At 42.2% G+C, this 26,913-nt stretch overlaps 2 protein-coding genes across 7 annotated transcripts in view; both read left to right on the top strand.

The window, feature by feature from the left end:
- Positions 1-8,414, top strand: part of CREM (cAMP responsive element modulator) — a 59,271-nt gene extending 50,857 nt beyond the window's left edge. For 5 of the 6 annotated variants that reach the window (XM_082046669.1, XM_082046676.1, XM_082046670.1 and 2 more), the window contains one exon: positions 6,571-8,414. In XM_082046669.1, the coding sequence (XP_081902795.1) occupies positions 6,571-6,829 (259 nt within the window). In that variant the 3' untranslated portion in view covers positions 6,830-8,414. The remainder of the gene's footprint in view (positions 1-6,570) is intronic. The other variant, XM_082046674.1, reaches the window with a different exon arrangement.
- A 3,008-nt stretch (positions 8,415-11,422) lies between these two features.
- CCNY (cyclin Y) overlaps positions 11,423-26,913 on the top strand; it is a 125,229-nt gene continuing 109,738 nt past the window's right edge. The window contains exon 1 of the mRNA XM_082047146.1: positions 11,423-12,181. Coding sequence (XP_081903272.1) covers positions 12,028-12,181 — 154 coding nt within the window. The 5' untranslated portion in view covers positions 11,423-12,027. The remainder of the gene's footprint in view (positions 12,182-26,913) is intronic.

Below are 26,913 nucleotides of genomic sequence, written 5' to 3' on the forward strand. Positions count from 1 at the left end.
GAGAACGGCAAGGTGAAAGATTTCAAACAAACTGCTGAAGGCGCAGCTGTCTGGCGCTAATCAAATTCACTTGACTAAAAATACTGTCCTGCTTTTGTTTCAGCATCTTACGTGGAGAAAACATCTAAAGGTCCTGGAAAAGGAAGTGGCAGTGTAGGAGCAGTAATAGGGAGAGCACTGATGAGAATACATGCGCTCTCAGATATGATTCCCAAATTTAGGCTGCTGTCTCAGTCACTTAAGCCCCTCGAGTGAGACCATGACCCAGAAAAACAGCCCCAGTTGCATTTTTCCACTGCTTCTCTTGAGCTGGTAATAATGTCAGCACAATTGCTTGGTAAGCTGGGTTAGAAACTGGCTAATAATGTTTTTGGCTGATTTAGCTTCAACCAGAACAGGCTCCTGATGTAACTTCCTGTATGGCCACACAGACAATAATGTTGGTGGAGGGGAACAGACATGATCACACATATGGGAGATCAGGACAGCCAGTTTTATAACAGTGCACACTTACGATGTAGAGTGAGTTTCAGATAGGATCGTCTGGCTTTTTGAAGGTATCAGTGTAAAAGTTAGGAAACCGCATCATCGGGGGCAGCAGAAGTTCCCAACTCACCTGCATGTGTGTGCAGAAGGAAGTAACAGGCAGTGATTTTTCTTCACAGAATCACAGAATGGTTGGGTTGGAAGGGACCTCTGGAGATCATCCAGTCCAACCACCTGCTAAAGCAGGTTCACCAGAGCAGATCACACAGGAACGTGTCCAGGCAGGTTTGAATGTCTACAAAGATGAAACTTCACAACCTCTCTGGGCAGCCTGTTCCAGGGCTCTGGCACCCTCAGAGTAAAGAAGTTTCTCTTCATATTCAGGTGGAACCTCCTGTGCTTCCATCTGTGTCAGGTACTACACTTGTCCCAGGGAAAGGAAAGAGGGACAGTATCGTGTCGTTCTGTGTTTGCCATTTTGAAATAATTTGTGTACCAATATTAGGATCTAGGAGTTCTGTATATTGGAAACTTGTTGTAGGGTGAGATTTTTCAGTGGTGCAAATGAAAGTCAGGATGTTGATTCTGGTTTTCTTTCACTGGAAAGGAAGCATTTACCTCCAAAGTTCAGGGTGGCAAATCTCCCTTCTGAAATGACCCTCTTGGATACGTGCAAGTGTTGCTGTCATTGGGCCCAAGTAACTTGATGCAGTGTCAGTGGAAATACACTTTACAGTGTGACCTCTCCTCCGTGAAAAGAAATGAGTATTCTCAATAAATCTGGACATGCTAAAGCTGAGCAGTGATTCTTGGAGTGAGGATGAACGATGTGTTTTTCTGCACGGGCCCCTGACACATTTACTGCTTTGATGGCATCTGCAGATTTGTACATTAAGTTTAAGCATGTGTATAAAATCAGGATATAGGGGCGCGTGAGTGCTTGCAGTGAGATAGATAGTTAACTTGGTGGTTGTATTTCTGCTTCTTCCAGTGGCTGCTTCGGGGGAGTTTTGCTCTGCAAAGCTGCAGAGCTGGTTTTGGTGTGTGCTTTTGTGTGTGTGTTTTGTTGTTTCGTTTTTAAAACTCTTGTTAATGAGATTGTGCATGATTGAGGGTATAGATCAAACTCTAAGAGTCTGTGAGCCCTAACACTCCAGTAGCATGATTCCTCCTGAACTTAAACACTTTGCCAGCACATACTTGATGAGAAATATTAGCCATCACCAATACACATATTTTAGCTAGGTAAGCAGCTCCATACCAGTTGCAAATCCTAAACATAGCTCAGTCCGAACAACTGGGAAAATTATGAAGCTGGTTAACAGACTCAGAGAAAATCCTGTATTATCATTATGGGTAAACCACCGTACTTAAGCAGTGAGATGTATCTTTAGCAAATTTACTATGAAGGTAATGAAGGCTGAGGTTAGAGACTTCGTGTAACTTGAATACATAAGGTCCAAAGACTGGATCTCATCGGCTTTGAGGTTCTAGGGGGCAACTGTGAATACCTGACCTGAACTGCCTAAGCACTCCAAAGAATTTGCTTTGTAATCTTGTGCCAAATTTTGCAATTCATGTAATTCACCCAGTGTTTTAACTCAAAGATTGTAGAAACAAACAACATTTTTAAAATTGTGCTTTTGCTATCTTGCTGCTACTTTAGAATTTTTATAATAACATTTGAAGAAAATGTACATACGCTTACAGACAAATATTCTGTCCTGTATTATACAAGATATCTTTCTGGTTTTAAAAATGAATTGGAGGAGGTTTGTCTTGTCAGTCTGGAGCCAAGCATATCAAGGGGGGCTGCAATTTATAGTCATATATTGTAATATGGTTTCATTTATTAGAACTTAGTAAATTGTCAAAATATGTGACGGTTCAAAGTTCCTGGAATGTAAAGATCTGGTGTCTCTAAATCCTTTCAAGTTAAGTAGCTTTAAATAAAGGGGCCGACTCATCACCAAATTAGTAATTTTTTTTTAGAAATGTCACACTTGTGAGTGCAACAAACTTATGCTACAGTAAACCTGGCAATGCAGTGAATTTGGCCTAAGAAAATACCTGTTCTAATGCAGATATTTTATTTCCTGTAGCTGTCCCCAAGGGGTATTTTATGAGTGACAGGTCTATCAGCAGAGAGGGCACTTTGGTAAAGTGTTGGCTGAAGAGTTCCAGCTGAGAAGGGCAACATTAACTTAGAGCAAAAACCAGCAAGCTAGTTCCTTACTTGAGATAAAAATGTCGTCATTAATTATGTTGTCTTGAATTTCAAGCAGAATTCAAATTGACTAGATTTCTCCCTATGTTAGTCAGCAGTTTTCTACAGAAATTGCTGAGCCGGGTTCCCTGTTCAATCACACGTTGCGGATGCCATTGCAGATCACAAGGCCTTCTGGGCAGCTGCCACCAGGACTGCAGGGTAGTGAAAATATATAACCTCTTCCTTAGAAAGAGTGTAAAAAGTATTCCCTGATTTTAATTTTTATTAAAAAGTAACTTTCAATGTGTCATTTTGCCTTTTGATTATTTAGAATAATTGCACGTGAATGTGTTTTTATTACTTGGGTTTATTTTCACGTTTGCTAGGACACTACCATATGGTCCTGCTTCTGTATCCACTTTAGTTCTTGTCACTTTTAACTGTGTGAAGTGGATTCACAGACATCCAGCGGGAAGCGTTTGTAGGTCAGTGACTAATTTTCCCCAGCCCATTTTGCAGACTCTGGTGATTTACACCAACTCTATTTATAGAGGAAAGATGACTTCTTTAACCTGTGAACTTACTATTCTCACGTTGGCATTTCTTCTACCAGCTGATGTATCTGCTTGCTGAGTGATGATGACAGCAAAGTTAATGAGCTACACAAGTGGCACAATGTGTTACAACATACAAGAATTTGTTTCACATTTAATGACAGGCACTGTCTGCATCGAGCAATGTTGGTGTGCACATCAGAAGTACCACGATAGAACAGAACATCTAAGATTACAGAGCAAGCCAGCCATTTTATTTATTTGGTCCCCTTTCCTATAATACACGAGCAACTTGCTGTTTTAAATATTTTAGTCTTTTTACCCTTTGACGCCGTGAGATTTTATTGTTCTCATTTCAATGAGAGGGACCTGGGAAGCGGGGATGAAGGAGTTTTCAGCAGCCTTGCCCACAGTGTGCAGTGGAGCAGACAACTGAATGTGGGCTCCTTGACTCTGTGCAAATCAGTGGGTGGTCATATTCAAAACCAAAGCAAGTAGTACTGCTATCTCTGTGATTACATAGTTAAAAATTTGGTAAATAAATAAGCAGAAAGATACAGATCACTGACAATGTGTCTGACAGAAGGCTTGCTGATAGCAACTGAAGTGAAATGTAAAGTGAGCTTCACCTGGTTAAAGAAGAAAGCCACTTTTTTTTTGCCAAACAAATGGAAATGGATTCTAGTGATTATGACAGTTTTTGCTATATTTGAGGAAAAAACCATTAACTACTCATGTGGGAGCCTCAGTTTTAACTCTGTAGGCTTGCTTATGTCCTGGGTACTTCTTCACTGACAGAGAAAGGACTTTGAAAATCATACGAAGAGGTTAATGTTTTTATTACTTTCGTAGGCCAGCCTTTCTACTCAAAGGACATTGAGACCAATGCCCATTGACAGTGGACACGATTCACTGTTTGAATAGAAAATAAAGAAGAACTTTTGGCCTGTTCAGGTGCATAGGTTTCAATCTTACATTATTTCTCAAAGGAAAGGGTACTGCCTAAAGCCATGTAGGACCTGAGGAAGAAAAACAAAATCTTCACGGCATACACACTCAATAGGATGTATCTGCTCTTAATTTGTTAAGGGCATTAATTAATTTTTGGTTCTTTACCTCCTTTCCATTTTCTGTATTTTCCAGGTATATACACAGAAACTCAGGGGATTTGTCTTGAGAGAGGTGACTTTTGGTCTCTCTGAAATTCTAAATAAATTCTTACAGGTATTTACAATTGCAGTACCTGGCTAAAAATCAATAAGCTCATGCCCAGACACTTCTCTATTGAAAACTTGGATACTTCAATAGTTTAATTTTTATAGTGAGAATTTTCTCACCTTTTCATTTTGCCTCTTGATTGGAAAATTAAGTGAGGAAAGTCTATTTTCACTCAATATAGATGTTAATATTCAGCAGAACTTTACTCAGTCTGAAAATGTGTTTCCTAGGAACAGTGCGTGAGATAAATTTGTACAGTTTACCAAATTCAGCTTTATGCTCTGTCTCTGAAACCTTGAAATTTTCTTCAAATCTATTCTTCAAACAAAGCCCTCTCATTGTAATTAAAAAGCTGGTCTTCTAGGGAGATGTAGCCTAAAGTAATAAACTTCCCTGATGCTTTTTTTTTCATATAAGGGACTCAGCCTGAGCACATGTATGTACAGACACATGATCTTCTGGTGAGCTATGTTTCTGAATACTTGAATCCTTTGCATATTAATCTGTATTAGTTTAGAATGCGGGACTTTTAAGCTCATGCTACACATCAACATTTCTAACTGTGGGCTGCCATGACTGATACTCAAAATTGCCAGGTATTGAGAGTTGGGTAGAGAGTTGGTTTTTCTTTTTTGGTGTCTGAAGATGAATTTGAGAGAAAACAGTTCTGTCTGAACATGCCATCCCAAATTGCTGCGCCTGGTTCACATCTCATTCTTAGGGTAAATTAGGAGTAGCTTTGTTGAAACTAAAGAAGTTATACTTGCATAGACTTGTATGAAATTAGAACAGATTAAGATATCTCTACAGAATGGGATCTTTCACAAGCAGAAAGGACTGGAACACAATAGGCTCTTATTCATACCCCATGTAGACTCCAGCTGGCAAAGTGCTTTGTGGCAGCACTGCTTGTTTTTACACATTATTTTGTTTTGTTTTCTCAGGCTTTTCTCTACAAGGGGTTTTCTTGTTCAGGAGGGGGCTCTCCTACTCTTGCTCGTAGTCACCAAGCCATGCTACTGGGTAATTATTGCTCTTTACATGCCAAGATCTCAGACCCAGAAAAAGCAGCCAATCCTGACATGGGGAGACACACGCTGGCACAAAACAAACTAACCAGGGAGACAATGAAGAGAGAAAAACACAGAGAGAGGCTATGGGATTGTGCTCTGCCTACAACAGCAGCATCAGGGGCAAGGTTGTTTTTCTCCAGTAGCTTTCCAGTATCTTTACTGTGTTCACTGATGAATTAAGAGTATGTGAAACTGTGCCAAAGCTAATCCAACCAAATTCCACCCAGCTAGTTAAATCCAATAGCTCGTGCCTTCCTCCACCAAGCAAGAGCATCCATGGAACAATCTGCTAAAGTGACTCCTCCCCTCCAGTTCTCATTGCAGATCTGTGCTGTATGGGTGATCTCCCCTTCTATGCATAATGCCTGGGGTTCTGGCTGCTTCCAAGTGCAGATCTTATCTTGCTCCATCCCCAAAGAAATAAAACTTAAAAAAATTATGAATGCTTGTATGTATGAAAACCTTCCAGTATAGTTGTTCTTGAAGTGTTTCACCTAAAACAAGGAACAATCTTTCCCTAGTTGAGGGGAAACCACCTCTTTCTGCAGTGATTTCAAGTTTGCAAATAATATAGCAATAAATAAATAAACCAGTCTGGGATATGTATATTCAGGGAAGTATTCTAACACCTGCTTTCTGGTGTATCACCTTCATTCTTGAATTGCCTATTTTGTCCTGTATAGTAACTTAAAATCAATAGGATCCTCTAGTTGCCATGCACTGCAGAGCAGGACCTTGACTTTGTGCTCTGACTTATTGCCTAGAATAGTATCTCTTCATTGGCTAGCACCAGATTAATAACCTAATTTATGCACTAAAGTTAAATACATGAAGTAGGTAGCCAAAATTTTTCCCTTTATCTTCAAAAGAAATATTGATTTGCTCTTTACATGTTTCCCTCTGATTCAAACAAGGTAGTTGCTTTCTGAGAAACAAGTGCCAAAGGACTGACTTCTCGGGCTCCATTTGAGTATTTTTAAGCTGGGTAACACCAGGCACTAACTCCCATATCTTACATACTTCTCGTTAGGTGTTGGAGCCTTTCCTGGGAGCTGCAGCGATCTGCTGAGTGCCACAGAAACCTCCAGATATCTCTGGTGGCAGCACAATGGTTGGCACAGGCTCAGAAAGGGCCTCCAATAAATTCTGATGAGGCTGAAAGGATGTTTTTTGGCAAACACTGGATTTCTCCCTCCAAGAAAGACAAGACTGCCTTAGTCCTAGAAGAATCAACACCTTCAGCAAGGGGAGATATGCCCCAGAATCTGTCCATAGAGGTAGGAATCTAAGACATGATCCCCAAATGTGATCTCTTGAGGAGCACAGGGAAAGGCTTTGCCGTTGGGTTGGCTCAGAATCAAGAGTGAGCCATTCCCAACATGCCTTGAGGAAGAAAGTTTCTTACTGCTGCTGAATTCAGGCTTGTAGCAATAAACTTAAGTAAAAACAAATAGAATTATCAGAGGGATAACAACATTCCTCAGGGTTGTTCGTCACTGCGGTTTTAGTTGATTTGGAATTTAATATCATAGTCAAAATAAATTTAGCAATTAAAATCAACAGACTTTAGGGTATGATTCAATTGACCAGCCAGATCACTTTTTACATAGCCATGTTCATTTTAAGCTTTTGCTTAAACTCCATACAATGATTAGCTCTGTGATAAATTTGACAACATGGCACTTCAGAGTGCCCAAAATGCCCAAATTGCTAGTAGGACTCTTATCGAACATTAGATGGCAGTGTGGGGAAGGCATTGTGTGACACGAATTTCTCAGATTGTATTTGAAAGATGAGCAGAATCAAAAGATCTGGTTGTCACCAATAATTTCTCTTAAGGATTTCATTCTAACTGTGCTTCCCATATATTTTGGTTTGCAAACAGAAAGTACTTTTGGATTAAACAATATTTATCATTTTTATTTATTCAAAATAGATAAAAATCTTATTTAAGCAAAACAATAACCTACATCTGCTGGTCTGAAACACTTATATTTTTCAATGTCCCAGAAGGATTTCAAGCACAAGGTTTAATGGGTCACATCATTAATATTTAACCTATTAAAATTCATTGTCTTCTGTATAGTGATGCTACAGATTTAAAAATATCTTTGTGCAGGAATAATTCCTTTGTAAGCAGAGGTACCTCAGTGCTGTCCAGTCTTGAAAGCCCTTAGTTTAAGAAGCTTTATGGTGTTCCTCATCTGATGCATGAAGGTGCCCAGGACAGAAAACTCAGTAAAATACATAATCTTAAACCTCAAGAGTAAAATGATCCGTCATCGAAGAAAGACACAAAAGATCTTCTTGAGACATACATGACATCTAAGCATGTCAGCAAGGTACAATGAACTGTTCTCGCTTTACTGTACCAATATTTATCAAACAATTACATTTGCATCATAGACTCAATAGCTGAAATAATCATAATTCAAAACTAAATATGCTTTGCTGACATATATTTCACCTATGTACTTTTCTCAGCTCTTAGATACCAGTAGAAGACCATTACCCTAGAGCAGTGTTCCTTTTCTTTGACTTGATCTGTAAATATGTATTGCAGCACCTTTGCCATTATAATGTACTTCAGCAAGCTCTTACAGGGAAGGGAGGAGGAATAAAGGTATATGAAAAATTCAGAACAAAAGACTTCAAGGAAGAAAATAGGTAGCTACATAGAGATTATATGTGGTCACAACTGATGATCACAAGTTATAAATACTTTATATTGTAAAAACATTTTGTTTGCTTTTTGAATATTAGTTTTAAATATAGACCAAAGTTTAAATAATTCATTTTTAATGAAGAAAACATGTATTTTTATGCTCTGCTTGTCTACTTAAAGAAGCAGAGATGGCAATTAACCCACCTCCATTATTGTGTCATTGCCTGTTTTGTTTCAAAGCTTATGAAAATCATAGAATAAGTATAAATTGCAAGACTTGACTAAGGATTTGCTACAATAGATCATAGAATCATTTCAGTTGGAAGAGACCCTCAGGATCATCGAGTCCAACCATAACCTAACTCTAGCATTAAACCATGTCCCTAAGAACCTTATCTAAATGCCTTTTAAACACCTCCAGGGATGGTGACTCCACCGCTTCCCTGAGCAGCCTGTTCCAATGCCTGACAACCCTTTCCACGAAGAATTTTTTCCTAATATCCAATCTGAACCTCCCCTGGCGCAACCTGAGGCCATTTCCTCTTGTCCCATCACTTGCTACTTGGGAGAAGAGACCAACCCCCTCCATGCTACAACCTCCTTTCAGGTAGCTGTAGACAGTGATCAGGTCTCCCCTCAGCCTCCTTTTCTCCAGGCCGAACAGCCCCAGTTCCCTCAGCTGCTCCTCATCACACTTGTGCTCCAGACCCTTCCCCGGCTTCGTTGTCCTTCACTGAACTCTCTCCAGCACCTCAATGTCTTTCTTGTCATGAGGGGCCCAAAACTGAACACAGGATTTGGGGTGCGGCCTCACCAGTGCTGAGCACAATGGCACAATCACTTCTCTAGTCCTGCTGGCTACACTACTCCTGATCCAAGCCAGGATGCTCTTGGCCTTTTTGGCCACCTGGGCACACACTGGCTCGTGTTCAGCTGCTGTCAGTCAACACCCCCAGATCCTTTTCCTCCAGGCATATTTCCAGCCACTCTTCCCCAAACGTGTAGCGCTGCCTGGGGTTGTTGTGACCCAAGTGCAGGACTCGGCACTTGGCCTTGTTAAACCTCATACTATTGGCCTCAGCTAAAGATCCAGCTGGTCCAGGTCCCTCTGTATGGCCACCCTACCCTCCAGCAGATCAACTTCCACCCAATTTGGTGTCACTGCAAACTTACTAAGGGTGCACTCAATCCCCTCATCCAGATCACTGATAAAGAGATTAAACAGAACTGGCCCCAGTACTGAGCCCCGGGGAGCACAACTCATGACCGGCTGCCAAATGCGTTTGGCTCCATTCACCACAACACTCTGGGCCCGGCCCTCCAGCCAGTTCTTTATCTATCACAGAGTACCCCCATCCAGCCATGAGCTGCAGCTTCTCCAGGAGATGCTGTGGGATACGGTGTCAAAGGCCTTACTGAAGTCTAAGTACACAACGTCCACAGCCTTTCCCTCATCTACTAGGTGGGTCACCTTGTTGTAGAAGGAGATCAGGTTGGTCAAACAGGACCTGCCTTTCATAAACCCATGCTGACTGATTTAGAACTGTTAAAAATTCTCTAAATAAATAGTGGTTCTGAAATGTTTGCTGTATGCCTAAAAAATGTAGCGGGATTGGTCCAGCAAGGCCAGGCAACACAATGGCTTTCCAGTTAACATTACTCAAGCATGTACTTAAAAGACAATGGCACTGGGGCCACAGGGGTGGTCATGCTGGGAGACTGCAGGTCAAAAAGCCCACAAATGGGTGTGTCCCTGATTCTGACAGGAAGGTAGAATTGAACAGGGCAGGGCAGGGAGCCGTGGCAGGCAGGTGAACAGGTAATTTTTACAGAGGTCTCTGTAGCTCTGTTGAAGCTCTCCTGTGAGATGCGCTTAGCTAGGCTTTCCAGTAACATTATCCTATGGTATATATACTGAGTTCATAGTTACAAAATTGTGTTTGAAATTTCTTGGCTGCTGCTTATGCCCATTTGGGATTAAATCCACCCTGCCAACAGGAGCGTGGTCTGTGGCCTGGGCTGGGCTGGCAGCTGAGGAGCAGGGTCTGCTCCAAGGAGCCCCAGCTGCCCTCAGCAAGGACCTGCGTGCTGGGGAAAACACCAGTTAGCACAACATCCTACCAGATAACCTTCCTAGACCAGAGCTCCAGCAAATACTTAATTTCCTTTTGTTTGGATGCAAATTACTGAAGACACTAATACGTAAAACATGCTAAACCCATTCTTACTCATCTCGAGTTACTCAAACACAACGGGACAATGTAACTCACAAACTGCTGCCCATCAGTGCTTTTTGGGGTGTCAAAATTAGGTACACAAACCTTTCTAAAAATATTTTTTTCCCTAAACTTTCTTTTTCTTGTTGTTCCTTTGTACCACACTAGGGTTTTTTATTGGCATTAAATAAACACTCAAAGATAGCTGAAAATTAAAAAACATTTTTTCCTTGCCATGTGTGATCTGAAAATGTGGGTTGAAAACTTGCAAGTCTTTAATGTAATCATCTGACTTCAGAAGATCTTACAAAAACATCAGATATCATGAGATGCCTTGTAGACTAGCAAGTAATTGTTCCCTGGACACGTGGCTGTAAGTCAAAGCATTTTTTATAAACACGCAAATGTGCTTTTCTGTTACCAAATTATCAGTATAACCATTCAACTACCGTGCCTGAAAAGGTGGATTTTGACTGGGAAAGCTCTGAACACAGTAGAGCGGTATGCAGGAGCACATTACACAGCCCTCTTCCTTTTTGGCCAGTTCTGACACCGTCAGTCCGAAGGAGTTCTTAACGACTTCTCAAAGAATTCGTAAATTCTTTAAAAACCTGGAGCCCCTCGGTGACAGGTCCCCGCTGGCTGCTGCCCAGACCGCCCACCCGCGGGCCGGAGGGGCCTGGGCGGGCGGCGGAGCGGAGATGGCGCCGGGCGCCTCGGCGGGTTTCTGCGGCAACGGCAGCGGGGGCTCCCTCGGGCCGGGGTTCCCCACCGGGCCGCCCGGCAGCTCCGCGGAAGCCCCGCCCGGTGCGTGCCCAGCCCGGCGCCTCTCCCGGCTGGGGGAGGGAGCGCCCAGCGCGGCGACAGCTGCTGCTGTTACCCCGCGCTGGCTCTGACAACAACGTGCCCCCTCTTATGTACAAATACACGCGTGTGGGTGTGCGCAGGGTGACCGAGCAGGCTCAGGGCAGGCGCTCCGGCCGGTTCCCGCCGGGCCGCAGTGCCCCCAGCCCCGCGGGCGGCCCCACGGCCGGAGCGGAGGGCGGGCTCCGCAGCAGCGCCGGTGGCTGCCGGGGCGGCCCCTCTCCGCCGGGCCGGGCACCGCCGTCCCCCAGGAGCGGGCACAGCTCCGGCCGCCGCTCTCGCAGCCCGCCCGGCGGGAGGCGTCACCGCCGCTTGAACCGGAACCGCTTGGCGGGGGCCGCCCGGGGCGGCTGCTCCTGCGGCTGCCGCTGCCGCGGAGGCTGCGGCGCTGCCGCGTGGGTGCGTGCGTGGAGCGGCCCGGCGGCTGCGCGGGGGCGGGGGAGGAGCGCGGCGGCCCCGCCGGCGATGGGGCTGTGCTTCGGCGGGCCCTGCGCTGCCTGCCCGCGGAGGAGGGCGTAGCTGCCGCAGCCCACGCCGGCGGGCCGCGCTGCGGGGCTGCCTCCGCGGATGAACCGCCGGGGGGATCCGCCGGCGAGTGCAGCCGCAGGGCGCCGCAGCCGCCGCCTCTTCCCCCGCCGCTTCCCCGCGTCTCCGCCGCTGCCCATGGCTGCCCGCCGCCCCTGCTGACCGGCCGCCCCTCGCCTCCTCCCGAGCCGGGCCGGGCCGGGGCTGGGCAGAGAAGATGGGGAACACCACCTCCTGCTGCGTGTCCTCCAGCCCCAAGCTGCGCAGGAATGCCCACTCCCGGCTGGAGTCCTACCGCCCCGAGGCCGAGCTGAGCCGGGAGGACACGGGCTGCAACCTGCAGCACATCAGCGACCGGGAGAACATCGACGGTGAGGGCGGGCGGGCGGCCTGGGGAGCCCCCGCTTCCCTTCCCCTCCCTTCCCCTCCCCGCGACGGGGCCGCGGCGCTGCCCCGGGCGGCTGCCCCGCGGGTGGGGCCGGGCCGGCCGGTCCCGCCACCCTGCCCCGGCGCTGAGCTCGCTGCCCTGGCACCGAGCCGCTCCGTGCCCCTCCGTGCGGCCACGGCCCGGTGCTGCTCCCCGTGTCCGCCCCTGTGGGTCTCCCGGAGGTGTGGCGGTACACTGCGCGGGGTTCAGCCTTCAGAGCTGCTCCTGTCCCCAGGGAGGGTGTGTGGGACCCTTGCAGCCAGCGCTGGGCAGCAGCTCACCCTCCCCGCCGCATCCCCTGGCAAGGTGCGGTGTTTTGGTCCCGGGTCTGCGCTGCCGAGACCCTTCTCCCTCCAGGGTGCCGTGAGGTGACATTGCTGACACCCGTCCCCGCCGCGGGGCCCGGTGGCTCAAACACGCACCGCCGCTGTGGCCCAGGGCCGCGTTCCCGGCAGGGCTGGGCAGTGCAGCCCCCGCGGTGCACAGCGGACGTCACCTGCCTGGGATGTCACCTGCCGGGCCTCTGCAGGGGCGAGGATTTAAAGGACAAACCCAGGCAGCAGTAAAAGTGGGAGAACTGTTTGCCATGACAACCTTCCCCATTACTGTCATGATGAGGCACTGCTCTGTGATATCATGAATGCCACCTCTCCCTCTCTTTCTCTGCAGTGATATTCAAAAAAGCCGTATTCCCCCTGTTTTAGTAATGACTGAATGTGCTCCTGTTCTGACTAACCAGAATACAGCTTAATTTTAAAGATGTGGTTTAATGTATACATGTAATTTAGTTTTCGATTATCTGAAGTACTTAGTCCTAAAACTTTACCTGATAAAAGGTCAGCTATCTCATGGATTAGTTTACATGAACTGCCTTTGGTAGAAAGCCAGAAAGAGGGACCTCAGTGTGCTTCAGTTTGCCTTCCACTTTTTTTTCATAGGTTATTTGATTGTGATTTTATTACAGAGTTTGACGTTAAGTCAGTTCTCGATGCTGGCAAAGTTATGAAGCCCATACAAGCAGGTAGATCCCCTGTCTGGTTAAGTTTATTTCTTATAATGATATACATTCTGGAAATATGAATATTTTTCAGATGTCTTTGCTACATGCAGCTGAAAAATAGGAGTGTAACAGGATCAGTAGATGGAAAAAAATTCATAATGGTCTGGTCTGAGCAAGCCAGGGAGATGAAAGAACCAATTGTTGATCATGAATGATTGATTCTTCGAGCACCAGTGTTGTCCACCATAGCAGCATGCAGTGCTCTCTGATGGTACGGATTTCTCCATCTGTACCAACATAGTCTACAGTAAAATTTTTGGTCCGAGATGTGCGGGTTTTGTTCCTTGTTCTTTATTTTTTTAATTGGGGTGGGAAGAAGTGCATAGGTGGAAATAGTAAGTGCATGTGCGCTTGTTAAAATATGCATGTAATGCATAGAACTTCCTGCATCTTAGTAATTTGAAAAAAAAAAAAAAATATTTTTTTTTATTTATTGCTTGGTTGTTTCATTTGTTGGAGAAAGGCATGTGTGTGTTCTGTTTCACTTCCCCTTTAAACGATGGGATGTTTCAAGCCTAGAGTTGTAGAGTTGTAAGCTGTTGTTAGAACACAGAAAATACCTTTTGTGTTATTTCTTTTTAAATTTTGTTGGTTTTGGTCTGGGACCATTATCAGTACAATGTCACATTTTCTAATGGGCAAGCTATCTTTAATTCTGAAAAAGAGCAAACAATTTTGAGTTTCCTTTTTGTGCCTTACTCTAGTCTTGCCCCTTTTTATGGATAGATGCTGAGAAGTAAGTTTTCACTGGGGAGACTGATGGACAATAAATGTCTCTACACACAGACCAACTGGAGACACTTTGGGTAAAACAGCTTTTTGAAATGTCCTTTGTTGCACGTCTGTTACCCTGGAGTCTTGTTCACTGAAGGTCTTTTGGTCAAAGATGGTAGACTGATTACTGAAAGTAATAAGATGGTACCATGATTGTGAAATTTTATTTCCTATTTAGCTATTATGTTTTTGTTGTCAGATTGTTCGAAATTGCATGGCGTACAGATATTTTGGATGAGACACTGGAGTGGCAAAAGACCTTCACAACAGAGAAGTCTAATGACATTTTTATCATTTTACAATGATGTTCTTTACAGTGGAAGAATGATAGCCTGGTTATCTGTGTTGTGAAGAGAAAGTGCTGGATGTTGATTCCTTAGTGTTGCAAGTCATAAAGTATTTCCAAGAGTTTCTCAAATGGGTAATGTTTCCAAGTTTATGGCAAAGTGGTGGCAAAGGCTGATGCACTGAAACTTTTTCGACACTTGGAATTTACGTTTCTCAGTATTGTCGCAGTGAGAGCCCTTGCACGGGGCTCGGAACACGCGGCGCTGGCAGTCGGGCCCTGTCCCCAGCGAGCGTTTGTCTTTGAGTGGTACTTTCGGGGCCTGTAACAAATCATGACACGCAGTGTCTGAGTTAATGTGTTTCATGTGGAACTTGCTTTCATGCTCGGATTCATGGAAATTCATGAAACGTTTTATCTTTTGTAGTGGGTAAAGCTGCTTGAATAAAACAAGAACTTTTAGAACCTTTAAAGCAGCTGCGGGCTGTTTAAGCTTTGAAAGACATGAGCGGTTTCCACTGTTTTGCAGGCCCCAATTCTGGCAATATGAGGGGGAGAAAGAGAAAGAGGGGGGATGTCAGACCTTTAAGAGTGATTTAACTAGAAGTTTTAGTATGGGGGTAACTGTTCGACGTTTGCCACTCATATACTTCATATGGATATATTTGTTAAATCTGCCTCAAGATCATGCCTTTGAATTGTCTCCTGTAATTCAAGCACAATATCCAGTCCAGTAGTATTTATTCAGAGAAGGATTGGAGGAATTCTCCTTCTGTAGGAGTGGCTTTTATAGCAAGATTTTATCTCTATGTCACTGGTACCTTGTCAGAAAATCTCAGTTTGTGTAGTATTTCACAACTGTGTGTGAAGTGGTATCTGAAAGAGAAGGGAATTCTGAAAGATATTTGATGAGGAGGAATTTATCAAATGACTTATTCTGGAGAATGATAATGGTGATTTTAGCTTTTTTCCTTTTTTTCCTCCCAAAATTTCTAAGAAGGTATCAGATTTCTTTAAAAACCTACAAATGTGAAAAATTGCCTCTCTGAATATTGTGCAGTCACCAGAATCCTTTTTTTTTGTTCTCATGATAAGGAAGAACACCTAACAGATGTTTATTGCTGTTTTTTTTTTTTTGAGAAAGAGCAAGAGGATAAATGTAACGTACAGAGGTTACTGTTTGTTTTTGATGATTTATTGCTGAGAGGAAGCTTCAACATTTTTCAATGCTTCACATTTAAAAATTTGCTTTAAGAAAATCATGGCAGTGGGTTCACAACTTGCAGATTCCTAGCTCTGTTTGCCTTCAGGACGTTTTTTACAGCAGTGTTAATGACAACAACAAGTAAAAAAATGGTAGAAACCTTAGTGTATCAGATTCTATATCTCATTTGCATATAACCTTTTATCTGTGCGAGCACCTTGGTGTATGCATTGTCTAAATCCTGGGTGCCTGGACTGACCATAGTCTGGTCTCCACTTATTCTTCACATCAGCCAGATCCGCCACTGGTTTTACTCTTGAAAAAGCTGCATGTGCTCAAATGTGGTTTCTCTGTTTGAAGCATGATTTCTGTAGTAAGAGTTTCAAGTATGGAGCTGTCGTGAGGGGGCATAGGGGATGTCTTACCACAGATACGGTGCTATGAAGCAAAGTTGATACCCTGTGATGACTTTGGCCAAGAGACTGTTCTTGAAACAGAGACTAGATGGAGAGTTCCTTTGAAGGAAAGACAGTGTTTAATGATTAACCCCTCCTCTGTCTTGTCTTTACCTTTCTTCCCCCTCTCACCCTCCCCAGAAAATGAGATTTTTTCCCCCTCTTTGTAAATTCCTGCTGATGTCACTGGGTCATTTTTCATTGCTAGCTCAGATAGTGTCATCCTGTGCAACTGTGCATCACTGATAAACCTCTTCAGCCCTTTTCATGATGGGCCAATCATGTTAATTTTTTGCTGCATAATGCACAGGCTCTTAAGAATTGACTGCTGTTTAAAAAGCTCTTTATTTGTTCATTTATATACTTTTTCTCCACCTTCTTGAGTGGGAGTCTCTGAAATGAAATTAGTTAGTATTTGTGTGTCTCTGCCTACTGGGTTTTATAGGAATTGTGAGATTTTTAGCAAAATACAGGAAAGTTTTAAAATGTCTGCCCTATATACCTAATGAAATTTTGTTGAAAGGGAGTGCTGGTGTTTTCAAGAGCTGGGGCATGATGGGTTGCACGTTGTGAAGGAATTGACCTACATTCATAAAAGTCAAGATACAAGCACTTCAGAAGCAAATTAAAGATGTACTATGTTGCACGCAGACATTCCTGCTAACGGAAAGGGTAGCCCTTCTCTAAAAAAATTGTCTATTTGGTTTACAGAAAAATCTTTTCCAAAATTTTCTCCTTCCCTCAGCCAGAATTCCTGCACCGAGGTGATCTATATGCTTTTCAGTACTGTTTCCATTACTGACCTAAGCATTTGTCAGAGGTCACGTATCAAGGTACCACTGCAATCTGGTGCATCAAAAAATTAAAAATAGAACCTGCTGTGGCCTACATCACTGAACGTGGTCCTATGCTGCATGCTGCTGGTGATGCACACCTCACAGCTCGCTTTTGTCTTCTGCTATCAGCTTCATCTCTTTATTCTGTGCTGTGCCCTCCTTCTCAAGCAGACACCATCATGTTGTACAGAGCCTTCCTAAAGCCTCACTTTCACATTGTTCACATTAAATCACTGAATTTATGCTCTTTATGAAATCAGTATTTTCATATTTAGCTGTAGAAGCTGTCAAGCACACATGCTAAGGCTAATCGTATTTGAACTTCTAACAAATTTTATTAGTGCACTGCACTGTGATTAAGATTTTCCTTGAAAGTGAGTTACACAAGATCAGCAGCCTTGGCTGGGCAAATTGGTCCTTGAAGCAGGATGACAAGACGTAAAATTGTAGGTCTCTGAAAACAAAAGGACTCCTGGTTTAGAGGTAGTTTTTTTGCCTTAGATTTTACATGTAATAATAACAACATATTTAAAAGGAGTGGAAACCTCTCCACTGTGTGGCCATAGCTATTTTACATAATTTTATGTGCTTACTGAAGGTTTTTCAGACTTTCAGGCTATGTTTACTGCACCTTCAGGCCTTGCTTGAGGTCAGATGGTACAAAAAGCAGTCCTGAAGTTTGGCACCCACGTGGACACCATTTACTGAAGCATGTGAGATGCTGTTTGCTGTGCACATACAACTCACTGATGCTTTTTGTAGCTGCTCTCTGTGATGTATCGTGAGGCTGGAAGGGGAAGAAGTGAGCAGAGCCTTGCGCTGCTTAATAGCTGTCCTGGTCCCACCAGCCAGCTGCAGGTCAGACAGAGTCTAAATATCTTCCCGTTTAATATCTTTGCAATATGATATACCCTTTATCAGTGGAAAACAGAAACAGTGTATAGCTTTTCTCTGAGCTTTCTATGTAGAGATGAATCAGCATTACTCTTGCTTCTTATCTTTTGAACTCGGATAACAAGAGCTTTTAAAATCTGTTCTTTTTCTATGTCCATTCTGATATATGCAATGATATTTTTTACTTCAACCTGCAGAATATATAATGTATGTGCCATACATCTCTGAAATGTGTGTGAAGAGCTAGTAAATATTAATAAACTTCTGAAATTCAGTAATTTGTTATTTAGATAGAATACTCCCAGCAGTATGCTGAGGTGGTGCCTTGACTGGAGTAGTTATTACTCCCTCTGTGTCTTCTGTAACAGTTTTGTCTCCTTACAGTCTAACTTGAAAAGCACGTATTCCAGAACTGCTGAAATGGACTGTTGGGATTTTCATGTTTCACACGCTGAAACTTTTTGCAGACGTTGACCAACATTTGGAGATGGTTTTATTGAGGTCAGCTGCAACTACCTTTGTTGCAGATTGTGTAGACCACATTTGTCATTGTAATCCACATCCTCCAGGCAGTTCAGTTTGAGCGTCAGCAGCTCTTGAGCTTCTTCTGGGAGGAAGAGCTGAAATTTAGAGCCTTCATTAGTCTGAACTAAATGGAGAAAGAACCGGGAAGCAGCAGCATTGTCTTGAAGACTAGTCCTTAGCTGGTATAGAAGCTGGCCAAGGAACTGTGGTTGACATTAATGGGAAATTACAAGTGGAAGCTGGTTGGAGAATTTACATCAAACCCTTTTTCTCCCCTTTTGTTTTTATTGGTTTGTTTCCTTTCTCCTCATGCTTGTCATATTTTTGGCCTGTAAAGGATTTATTAGACCAGCTGTCATTCAGCTAAGACAAGATGAGCAAGAATGTACATTTTTTCATTAGCTGGTGTTATTTACTCCTCTCTTTTTCTTTGCAGAATAACTCTGTTTCTGTTAAGTCAGGCTAATGTTGTAACCATTTTACTAAAATACCTTTGCCATCAGAGATGCAGTTTGCACTGCAAAAGTCTTGCTCTTGTCCTATAGCTTACGATGGTTTGAACGAAATGTATTGATAAAAGCAATATTTTTGTCCCTTTGAGTGGCACTTTATTACTACCTTTGTTGGTGTAAAAATATTGCAGGAAGCTGTAATGTTTGAATGCTAGGCCAAGTTTATGGAGTAGTGCTAATCCTAAGATTTAAAGTGAATTGTTGTCCACCTTGCAGGGTGTTTCCCACACTCTTATCTCCTGTGGTTCTTAGAAGGGAAGAACATCTGCGCTGGGATCCGCTTGTATCTCTTTGCAAGAAGAAAGCCAGGCTTCCACTACCGATTCAGAATTTTCTGTGAAATAAAAAAAACAAAACAAACAAAACACCCAACTTTAGTTTAAAAAAATTGTTTCTCAGGCTTTTTTGCTTGCTAGTTTTTTGTTTTTTTTTTTTTGTCTGCAAAATGCTTCTTATACAGCTGTGGCCAAGATCCAGAAGATATCAGATGGGAAGTGAAAAGATTTACTTTCAACAGTATTGAAAGTAATATGAGACTGTGTTGAAATTTTAAAAGTTTCTTTTCTTTGAGGTATTGTTATTTAATTAAGAGTGGGAATTGATGAATTATTCCTGAATCCAAAAGTTGGATCGTAAGGAGACAGAATTGTTACAGAAGATAAAGAAAATGTGGTAACTGCTCCAGGTTTTTGTAAAGCCAGGCTACCCAAAATGGCGTGATAAGGTGCATTGTTACTAAATGAAGATGTGAGACTGCTGGTACAGAGATCCTTTCATAGATTTGGAGCAAATTAGTGGATTACTGGCTTGCTTAAAATTGTTTCTGCTATGCAGTTTATCCCTGCACGTTAGTATTCTGGGAAATGGTACCTTTTTGTTGCTGTGTTGTCATGTGTCACATCATCTTACTGGATGCTCCCAACTGATAAAGGAACTTATTACCATCTTTGTTGCTGGGAAGAATGCACTTATTTCAGATATTGCAAATAATACTGCATGAGAAAGAAACTATACTTGATCAGCAAATATGTTTTTAAATACTATCCCATACTTTTGCACTTCTGTGTGAACTTTCTAAGGATGGGGTAATTTAGGAATTGTGAGTGTATGTGAGGCTGTGTATGTGAAGTGACTGGCAGTAGTTCTGCTTCTGTGCTTGGTGGTTTTGTTTGTGTTTTTTAGTATTTATCAATAGTTCCGTTTTACATCTAAATGTACTGTGGTTTCTTTATCCCCTTTTCTGACCTTCTTCAGGAAGAAGATTGCATTAGTTGAAGATGCAAAGTTGCAGCTGGTCCTGAACAAGGCAGGACACGCTTCCCTGCTTTGGCCAAAAGAAACTTTCAGGCTGTGGTCAGTGAGCTTTACAACCAGTAGTTGCATCTCTGAACTACATTGTGAGCTGTGGTATTCTGTAAAATGATGCAGGTGGTGTGAAGACCTTGAAGAAGGTCTTTCAGCATTTGAAATTAATTAGAGCTCTTGATTCCTGAGCCGATGTTGAGAGTTTTAGATCTTGTCTGTTTTCTGGCTTGAAAAAAGTTGCCTATATGTTATACCATCATATATGCAGTTTACATTCAGTAGGATGTAGTCTCTACTGATTTGGTGTGTGTACCCCTGGATTTCCTCCTCCTAAAAGAATTCTATTAAAATAACCAAGGTGAAGTATAGGTTAGAGAAAGTTATGATTGAGAGCATGCAGATAATCCTAATATAATTTTTTATTTCTAGATGGTTGTTTAGTTTATTATAGGACTGCAGTCTCCCGTGTGTTTTGGAGATAGTATCGTAGCTGTTATGTCTCAGGATTTATATAATCTGTTCTAATACCTATTTGTTTTGTTTTCATGTGGAGATCTTGAAAGGATTTGTTTTGGTTTTAGTAAGTTTATGAAACTATATAACTGAAATCAAGAGAGATAAAATTCATAATTGTAAGTCCAGTTATTGCAGTGTTTTGCTGAACCATTCAGTGCATTACTGTGTCTGTACTTAGGAAAAAAAAGAACAGTTTTAGTTCTTCTTAGAAGCAATTTTATTTCTGGTTGCAAACACAAGTTCAACTACAGCTGTAGGCAGGATCTTAAATTATTTGGATCCCTAAACTCAGTAAAGTCTGTTGAGGATGGTCTTTCTTACATTTGAAATTCTCTGCCATTATCACTATAAAAATAGGGAACGTGATTAACCTCTTGACATAATTGTTCAGATATATGGTCTGAAATTCTAGTGTTTTGAATATTAAATAGTAATCACGGTTAGATTTGTCTGCATTTGGAACGGACAGTTCCTGAAAAGAGTTTCTGAAATGAAGTTACAGGAGATTTCTTGTGATTAGTATTTTGTTATTTCTTGCTATGGGGTTGTATGTAGTAGATTAGCAGTTCAGATGTTAAAATAAGTATCCAGATAAAATGCAGCTTCCTGAGTGAATGACAAGATCTTTTGCATGTGCTTCTACTAAAACTCCGTGTCAGTCCCACCCGATGCTCCCTGTGACCGCGGAGCTCTCAGGGGCACTTTGTTCTCCAACCTTTTTGTTGTGACTGTTCCTACCTGGCAGAAATCCAGAAATCAGTGGAGTGTGAGAAGTTTGTAGATGCAATTGCATTTTAAGCTTTCAAACCATGCTTTTTGCAAGTAATTGTCCTCCTTTTTTGGATAATCCATTTGAGATGGTGTCTACTATACTGCTTGGGCAATATACAGTTATCCTTTCTGTGTCAGGCTTAGAAAGAAATGGGAGTTGTTGTAATTTTACTGAGGGGTTTGTGCACTTTTCAAGGGTTTAGATGGGAGAAAGATTCCTCTAGCTGAGGTGGTCCTGGAGAGTCAGTCTGTGATTAAAAAAAATAGGTAGTAGGGGAGATCTACATGGTTGTTTGGTGGAGAAAAACAGACCAATACTGCCTTTGAAAGCTAAAGCAGGCAAAAAAAAAAATCCATATATAAGCAGTGATGTAAATTCTGCATCTCGGAACTTGTTTCCCTTTGGCAAAATTGATATTTAAGTGAAAGGGACGTTGCCAAGTTAAATTTAACTGGACACGAATGTTTTGTGAAAAGTAAGCTCTTGACCTCAAGTCACATTTCTTTAAAAAATATTATAGTAAACAGTTATTTTTATAACAAGAATTTGAATCACAGTTTATGCAATCCAAACACTGAAGCTTTATGTTACTCCATGGGAATCTGAACTTATATTGAACAACTGCTCTTATATTTTGGTTGTGTGGGTTCTTTTCTTTTTTTTTATTTTTTTCTGACTTCATCCTTCAATTTTTACATATAAATTTGTAGTTCAACAGCACTGAATTTATGTGTGGGTGTAGGTAGAAAAGGAGAAGAGATCTTAAGGAAGCCATCAGCGGTTCTTTTGTCTCTGATTTTGTGTAGGTGATCTCAAAACGGGTTCATGTGGATATCAATATACTTGTTATTTGAGAAAAGAATGTGTGAAGTAAAGTGCTTTTCGAGACTGTGACTTCTGCCGAGCTCGATGTGCTGCAGAGAAGGCGGCTGTGGGCAACCTGCTGCCTGAGGGAAGGGGCATGTGCAGTGAGGTCCTGCTCACGTCTCCCTTCTCCCCACTCCTGGTGGCCAAGGTTGTGACTGGGGGCCTCTTTGTTCCTGGGCTGCTGGATAACTGCATGGTGTCCACCCAGCATGGCATTTGTCCTTGGGATATTTGGGAGCTTCAGGAGTCTCCAGAAGTGAGGGCAGTGCCTGCTGGCTCTGTTGGAAACACAGATTAGGGGTAGGCAGCTGACTCTTACCCCCTCCCCGAACTTTTTTGCGTGTGTGTATTCTTGAATGAAATATTTGTAGCTAAGATTTTATATTTAACAAGTGTTTTGGAAAATAGCATTTTTAAAGTAAGGTATTATTTTCTCCTTTTTGCTTTGTTGCTAATATAATGTTAAAACTAGCTGTGACCTGAAATATAAATGTATTTCTTTTAGATCATTGCCCTCCTCCATACCTGTAGCTTCAGCAAGATTGTCTGATTTTTCTCTTCTTTCCCGTCCCTTTTTGTTGTATATGTGTGTCAGAGTCTGCCTCACTTGCTCCTGCCTGTGCTTCTCAGCCCAACCTTTTTCTCCTCACAACAAACACAAGTTCCCATGTCTGATCTCATCACCACTTCTTCGACCCCTTCTGTTTTGCTGTGCTTTTTGAGCTATGAAGAGTACACAGCACATACAGTGTATTCTAGAGCAGGGTCTGTGTGATGACTCCAGGATGGCATCGTAACTTTCAATGTTGATTTCAAAACTCGGTTTTAGATTACATCATGTTTGCCTTTTGACATTTGCTGTACATTCCTAGTTTGCTGCCTCTCATGCATGTTGTACAGGCAAGGAAATAAAATAATCCTTGTTCTCTCAGATCTGTGTGACGCTTATACACATAAAGGTAAGACTTCTGTGTTTCCCCTGGACTTCTAAGGAGCGTTGAATGTCTTTTTGATCTCTATAATTTTCTTCATGACTTTTGGAAATGTGTGCTTTATGATGAAATTGTGTCCTGGATTACAAATAAACCACGGTGCATGTCTTGTAATTCTTAAAATAGGTTCTGAGGTTGTGTAGGTTTTTTCTTCTTAAAGTGTAGTGGAATGCATGTGCACTGCTTTCTTCTAAATGAAAAGCTGAAAAGTGATTTAGTTAGTAGCAATATTAGCAATTCAAAGAAGGAATTTCTTGGTAATTGCCATCTCTGTAATTGATAATCTGCCCATGCTTCAATGTGTCCAGCTGTATGTAAATCTTCTCTAATTACATATTTTTGCATTTCTTTCCTCATGTAAATGAGGAATCTCCTCGGTTGCTATTTGGGGACTCCAATGTGATTGATTTGGCATCACCTAATTGAAATGCAGGTTCTGTAGCTGAAAAAGGTTTTTCCTTCTTACTGAGGGAGTGGCATCGTGTGACTTCTGAGTTCTGAGGCGGTTGATGGGTTGGTGATGCCTGTTCTGGCCAGGGTGTCACCCTGGGGGTGGGCAGGGCTGGCACTGTTGGGGTGCTGGGTCCAGCCCAGCCCAGCCCTGTCCCGCCAGGGGTGATGGGACCAAGGAGTTTTCATCTCCCACTTGTGGCCCATGTCTGGTAGTCTTCGTTCCCTTGGTTTTGTTTGTGGCTCCTGTCCATGTGAAGGTTTTATTTTGCGGCTCTGTAGGTCAGAAAGGCTCTCCAGCCCTGTTGTCTACCTGTTCTCAGAAGGAGTGTTCTGCAGAAAGTTGTTGAAATGGTTGTGAGTGCTTCCAGTGCTCTACTTGCTGGCCATGCCAGCAGCTCTACAAGCTGCTTCTTCAGTCTAATCACGCTGTGCTACTCAAACCTGTAGGGAATGTGACATGTGAAGTCAGCCTGCTGCCAAATGCTGCTGTAGCTCTATGACTTGTGTTATTTATGTGACAAAAATTAGTGGAGGCATTTAGATCTCAAGAGAAGGTGCTGACTTGCTTGAGCCATCATCAGTTCTTAGGTGGGGATTTTCATCCTGCTTTTCATCAAGGCATTTAATGCAGGTGTACCAGAAATAAGCTGTTAGAGGTAACCTATCAACAAGGCGAATGGGGGGAAGATAAGTCCTGGTATAACCACTTTGGCAGGGGTGTAGTACATAATTTGGTATTATGAAGCTTCAGTTCAGCAGTGCACGTAAAGTGTACACTGAAGTCCATTGCTAGCTGTAAAGCACTTATATTTGCAAAGATATTAAAGCATCTGAGCTTGTTCTTATCTTGCAGTTAAGTCCTATGATAAGTTTGCTAAACAGGGCCTGTGTGAGAATAACGCTTGTTAAAATAATTGAGAACATGGAGTTTGCTCTTGCGAGATGCTCAGGATTCAGTTGTGTGTTCAGCAAAACACATGTCGAGAGGCTATTGCGTCTGATTTATAAATAGTCCTGTTAACGTCCTACTGCTCGCTACAGTTCTCTTTCCTCAAGTCACTCGGGTACTTTTTTTAATATGTTAGAAAATAAAAGGGAAAGTATATGCTGATAAAGTTTTGTTCTTGATGTCTTCTAGAGAGTTGGTAATATCTAGTTGTAATCTGGAAAAATAATTCCATCCAGGAGCCTGTTTAATCTCTGGAAAGATCTCTGCAGCATCTTTAAAGTAAGAGTCTGACATTTACTTATCGTTTGGAGAAAAACCTAAGACTTGGTTCAAGAAAGCAATTTTCTGTACTTGCTACATGGCATCACCTCTGTCTGTCTTGCTCTGTGTGTGTGTTTTCTTTGTTTACCCAGTATATTTTCATTGGATCCTTCTCTTTTGTCTTCTGTTTATCCCTTTGTGGCAGGGTTTATTGTTTTCCAACAAGTAAGCTTTCTTATCCTAAGAGGCTGAAGTTATTATCCAGGAATGGGTCGTGATAGCATTTTTCATCCCATAAATAAACTTCTGTTTAGTGGATTTTCTTGGTGGAGCTTAAAACAGATGGGAGGAAAAGGGCACAGGTTTCCTATGACAATATATAGCAGTTAGCCACAGGCATGTGCATATGTATCTTAAATAAATAACGAATACCGTGGTAGTTACCATTAATTATTTCCATTAGCTTAATTCCTTTGACTAAAAGGGATCATTATCATCTCCATGGTGGTACATTGACCTAATAAACAATGGAGAATCAGAAATTACTTGCAGATGAAGGTGGTTGTGATGAACAACACTCTTTATGTATTCATGCCTGTGCTTATTAATATAATATATTAATAATGGGTGACTTACTGTGTTTTCATGCTCAGACAACAATGATGTCCTCAGCTCTCTGTTTACCAGAAAGATGGAATTAAACAAAAAGGATTGATGAGATTTACAAAGAAAGCTGAAGGCAATTTGGATATTAAATAATCTTGCAAATACTGTGCCAGACTCTGGGAAAAAGAATTTATTTTTGAGTTAATGTATGTCCTCTTCCCCTTAATGGCAATTCTTTTATTTCCCCATTACAAAATACTTTTATTTTTTAAAGGCAGTATCTTGATGCCGCAAGCTAGCACTGTAAATAACAGTGGGCGTCTTTCAAGCAAAGCAATCTCCATGTCAGCAAGTAAATTTGTGAGGGAATTAAAAGCCCTTGAAACACATAAGAAGACATATGGCAAATGGGTAGGGAAATACTGTTTTATTCATTGGTACTACAGACTGTAGTAGGAATTTCAGAGTTCCTAAATTGCTTGCTTAAATACCCTTCTCTCAGCTCTAAAACTCACTTGGGGTTAAATACTGATCTGTTGTAAATACCCGTAACTGAACTCAGTGGAAGTATGTTTAAGAAAATGTATCTTTATTTTCCAAGGTGATGTATTGAGGCAGCTCTTAGAACCAAGTTTTGGGAGTTCCTTGAGCACACAGCAGTTTTCTGAGGACTGCAAAGAAAGAAATTGAGAGTTTTTCTGCCAGTTCAGGTCAAGTTAAAAGTTAATCTAGTTCTTGTAGTAAAATCACTGATTTGAAAGTAATGTAGTGCTGTAAGATTTATGGAATAGATTTTAGTTGTAGGGTGAGTTTGGTTTTTTTTTTTGGTGTGTGTATACATGTATGTATATATAAAAAATGCCACAACTAAAATCCTTCTGTAAAGAAAATAAGGGGTTCTGTGTGAATGTAGAAGCCATGGGGGCATAGGTTTCTGCTGGGAACATATAAATCAAATAGAGTCAAAGGTAACAGCTGAAGACTTTTATTCTTCTATGTTGTGGTCCTTAGTTGATGGCTCATGTAGGAGTTTTCGTTCTCAGTGCTCCGGGCTGGCAGCTCCGCTGCTGTGGGGCTGGGAAGCGCCCCATGGACTCGCGGGGTGAACGGCACGTGGGGCTGGTTGGGGTACCTGTCTGGGACATGTGTACAACAAGATCAGCGACTTCGCTCTTCCGTGGAAGATGAATTTAGCATTAAATGATGGATTTGACTTGCTGTTTTCTTTCTGAGTGAAGTTCATCTCTACTTAGAGCTTAATTTATAATTGCTCTGATAGTGGTTACAACCTTGACCTATTGAAATCCTTTCTCAGCTTTTCTAACCCATCATGGGGTTTAGCAAAGGACAGATCTTTTTCTTGTCTCAAATATTTTCTCTCTGAAAGTGTATTTAAAAGGTAGCTGACC

The sequence above is a fragment of the Streptopelia decaocto genome (assembly GCF_964273445.1).
Source record: "Streptopelia decaocto genome assembly, chromosome: 2".
Taxonomy (NCBI): domain Eukaryota; kingdom Metazoa; phylum Chordata; class Aves; order Columbiformes; family Columbidae; genus Streptopelia; species Streptopelia decaocto.